We start from the raw sequence: 2,358 nt of genomic DNA on the forward strand, positions 1-2,358 counted from the left end.
ACATAAAGTAAGTGACCATCACCAGGTGGCAAATAAAAGCAATCCCTGCCAACTAGATTCCGACCACTCCGAGGAGACAAAATTTCACCTCCTTAAAAACAAACAAACAAACAAACAAACAAACAAACAAACAAACTACTGACAGGACAATGGTCTCTGCTCATACTGGCTGCACAAAGTGGCTTCCAGTTATTGGAAATCAATAACAATAATAAATAAAAATAATAATGGTTAACATATCAAGCCTGACACTGCCTGGCAGTATTCAAAGTGCTTCATGGGTATAATTTGACTTAAATCTTCAACAAGGCTATGAGGTAGGCATTCTTATTATCCTCATTTTACAGATGAGGAAATTGAGGCACAGAGTTTAAGAAACCAGTCAAAGGTCTCACAGCTGGTTTAAAGTTGAGCCCCGTCTTACTCTAAGCCAATATTCTCCACTGCCTCTCCTCATTCAATAAATGAATCCATGTAAAGTGACTGCAAAAGTTCCAGGCTCATAGCAGATGCAAGAAAGGTGTCCCCTTCCCTTGAACAGATTTCCAAACCCCAAATTTGGTTGTATCTTGGAGCCGCACCCCTTCCTTTCTCCGGGGTGTGTGGGTGGTGACTGACCTTGCTTTGAAGTTCCTCAGGTAGACTCACACTTTGGGTCCTTTCAAACTGCTCCATGAGGGCTCTAGTCACCTGGCTGTCAGAGCCAGATAACAGCCAGAATATCCTCTCCATGTTGTAGGGCACCTGGACAGAAAAGCATAATCCCAGGGGGCACTCTGTTCTCAGCCCTTATCCCTCCCCAGCTAATCAACACTTGACCAGACCCGCATGCCTTCCCACAGGCCCCACCTGAATGTCCATAGCTGATGCCAAGGTTGGTTTGACAGTCTTAGACAGGGAGAAGTCTCCTCGCTTGACAGTCCTGTGGATGATGTCGTTGTGGTTCACTGCTGCGACCAGGCGGATGGGCAGGCCCATCTTCTGAGCAAGGCACCCAGCTTAAGAGAGGAGAAGGACTAGGTTTCTCAGAAATGACACCGAAAGCACAAACAACAAAATAAAAAAGAGTTAACTGGACTTCATCAAAATTGAGAAATTTTTGTGCATTTGAAGCTTTTGTGCTGCAAAAGGACACCATCAAGAAAATGGAAAGGCAATCCACAGAATAAGAAAAACTATTTGCAAATCATACATTTGATAAGAGGCTTGTATCTAGAATATATAAAGAGCTCTTACAACACAACAATAAAAATACAAATAACCCAACTTAAAAATGGGCAAAGGACTTGACAGATCTTTCCCCAAAGAAGATATACAAATGTTGAATGAACACATGAAAAGATACTCAACATCATTAGCCATCAGGAAAATAAAGACCAAAACCACAATGATGCACCACCTCATATCCACTAGGCCGGCTAGAATAAAAGAAGATAATAACATGTTTTACTCAGGATACGGATTAATTGGAACTCTCATACATTGTTGGTGGGAACGTAAAATAGTGCAGTCGCCTTGGAAAATAATCTGTAAGTTCTTCAAAAAGTTAAGCAGAGTTACCATTTGACTCACAAATTCACTCCTAGATATATATACTCAAGATAAAAACAGGTTCACGCAAAAACTCATACACAAATGTTCATAGCAGCATTATTCATAATAGCTAAAAAATCGAAACAATACAAATGTTCTATTAACTGATAAATGGATAAATAAAGTATGAACTATCCATACAATGGAATATTATTTAGACATAAAAAGGAATGAAGTACCGATATGTTAAAAACATTATACAAAGCAAAAAAAGCTAGACACAGAAGGCAACATATTGTAATGATTCCATTTATATAAAATGTCCAGAATAGGCAAATTTATAGAGACAAAATAGATTAACAGTTGCCTAGAACTGAGGGAAAAATGAGGAGAAATAGGGAGTGACTGCTAATGGGAACAGGGTTTCCTTTTAGGGTGATGAAAATGTTCTAAAATGGATTGTAGTAATTGTACAAATCTTTGAATATTCTAACAACTATTGAACTGTGATGAGTTGTAAAGCATGTGAATCATGTAGTAATAAAACTGGTTACCAAAAAGAAGGAAAAAGGAGGAGGAGAATGCTATGTGCCCAGATACCGTTCTCCATGCTGCCCGCACCCCAAACCATCACCAGGTACTGACACGCATGCTCGCTATCATTTGCAGAAGAGAAAATGAAGGTTCTAGGAAGTTGAAATGACCCGCCCAAAGCCTGTGAAGTGGCAGAGTAAGGGTACAAACTAGGTCTGTGTAGGTCCAGAGCACATGCTCTTGTCCCTTGACTCAGGCTCCTTCAACCAGCGTCTTCAGGCCACATCTCCT

General features: G+C 40.2%; 1 protein-coding gene across 5 annotated transcripts in view; it reads right to left on the reverse strand.

The window, feature by feature from the left end:
* The window catches only part of THNSL2 (threonine synthase like 2), an 18,229-nt gene that overhangs the window by 5,287 nt on the left and 10,584 nt on the right, over positions 1-2,358 (reverse strand). For 4 of the 5 annotated variants that reach the window (XM_023520505.1, XM_011375272.2, XM_011375271.2 and 1 more), the window contains 2 exons: positions 850-998; positions 619-744 (listed from right to left, as the gene is read on the reverse strand). In XM_023520505.1, the coding sequence (XP_023376273.1) occupies positions 619-744; positions 850-998 (275 nt within the window). The remainder of the gene's footprint in view (positions 1-618; positions 745-849; positions 999-2,358) is intronic. The other variant, XM_011375273.2, reaches the window with a different exon arrangement.

The sequence above is a fragment of the Pteropus vampyrus genome, unplaced genomic scaffold, assembly GCF_000151845.1.
Source record: "Pteropus vampyrus isolate Shadow unplaced genomic scaffold, Pvam_2.0 Scaffold269, whole genome shotgun sequence".
In the NCBI taxonomy this organism is placed as follows: Eukaryota; Metazoa; Chordata; class Mammalia; order Chiroptera; family Pteropodidae; genus Pteropus; species Pteropus vampyrus.